Source organism: Aspergillus fumigatus, chromosome 7 (genome assembly GCF_000002655.1).
Source record: "Aspergillus fumigatus Af293 chromosome 7, whole genome shotgun sequence".
NCBI classification, from domain to species: domain Eukaryota; kingdom Fungi; phylum Ascomycota; class Eurotiomycetes; order Eurotiales; family Aspergillaceae; genus Aspergillus; species Aspergillus fumigatus.
Window position 1 is genome coordinate 1798323 of NC_007200.1, and position 1332 is coordinate 1799654.

Sequence of the window (1332 nt, forward strand, 5' to 3'; positions counted from 1 at the left end):
ACTCTAATTCTTTAGTATTATTAGGACATGCTTAGTTTATATACTAGATCCTTTTTACTTTAGTCTTAGTGGGTATTGCCTGTCCATCCCTTACACAGACCCAGCTAATGAGCAACTTTCCCTTCTTATTGCCAACACCGTGTGCTTATTTGAATTATGACGTGACTAAGAACACTAGTTTATTATATCCTTGAGTATATATAATATATTTAGCCTCGGAGGTTAGTGATGACAGTGAATCCCTATTCTTTGACAACTGTATCAAGGGAGCTATGAATTCTAGCTATAGAAATATGTGGTGATTCCTCTTCTGGTATTTCCTCTTTAGGTAAAGCCGCGCCAGGTGCTTTATCTTCACGTGATTCCTCTTTAGGTTTTATTTCCTTTACTTATGGTACTGCTGTGCCTATATTTTCGAGACCGTCCGAACCCTGGCCTCGACCTGGCTTGAGCGGGAGAGGTTCCCCTACACTGACGGGGGCTCCGTACGTATCTGCTGGGTCCCTGGGCATGCGAAAGTCCCTGGGAATGAAGCAGCTGATCAAGCCGCGAAAGAGGGAGCTGCCTTAGAACCCCCTATCTCCCAAAAACATTCTTTTGCCTCGCTTAAGCGTCAAACAAAGGCTGCCATGATCTCTGGCCTACAGAAGCACTGGCAAGCCGTGGCCCCGCAGCCCTACCAAGATCTTTGCATCACCTCCTCCCCCAGGTGCCCTGATGAGCTACGCCTCCCGCGCCACCTTCTCGGGCGGATCCTAGCAGCTCGTACAGGGCATGGTGATTTTGCAGACTATCATGAGCGGTTCAACCATGAAGACGCCCATCTTCATTGCCGGTGCGGAGCCAGGAAGTCTCCAGTGCACTTCTTCTTCTGCCGAATAGTTAAGAGACGCCTACCCCAACCCCTAGGGCCCCCCTCCGAGATGATTCCCTTCCTTCTGGGAACTGCAAAAGGTGCAGCAAAGCTGGCTGCCTGGCTATCACAGACTCGGTTCTTTGATGATATCTGTCCAAGACGGCCCCTGCCTGAGCACGCCTGAGACAATACAATCCTTCTTTAAAAAAAAAAAAAAAAAAAAAAAAAAAAAAAAAAAAAAGAGGAGGGGGGAAAGCAGAGACGCGGAGAATTGGCGGATCATAGTGCGGAGATGGATCCATGCAGCTGGCATCGCAATTTAACCTACTATAGCAGACCTTCCCCATGACTGAGGCAGCTATGCGAACGCGCCAAAGTCTCTTGTTTGTACATAGAACTAGCAATAGTTAGAGACACCCAGGGCTCACCCCCTGGCGGCCTTTGCCCCGATTGGGGATAGTGGAAAACGTGCAAGT

The 1332-nt window shown here is 48.5% G+C and overlaps 1 protein-coding gene across 1 annotated transcript; it reads left to right on the top strand.

The window, feature by feature from the left end:
- Positions 1 to 629: 629 nt before the first annotated feature.
- Positions 630 to 1040, top strand: AFUA_7G08210 (uncharacterized protein; the record flags this gene model as incomplete). The annotated part of the gene is made up of 3 exons (XM_077805231.1): positions 630 to 662; positions 723 to 881; positions 924 to 1040. 3 exons carry the CDS (start codon positions 630 to 632, stop codon positions 1038 to 1040), a joined length of 309 nt encoding a protein of 102 aa, XP_077661359.1.
- Between the last annotated feature and the right edge of the window lie 292 nt (positions 1041 to 1332).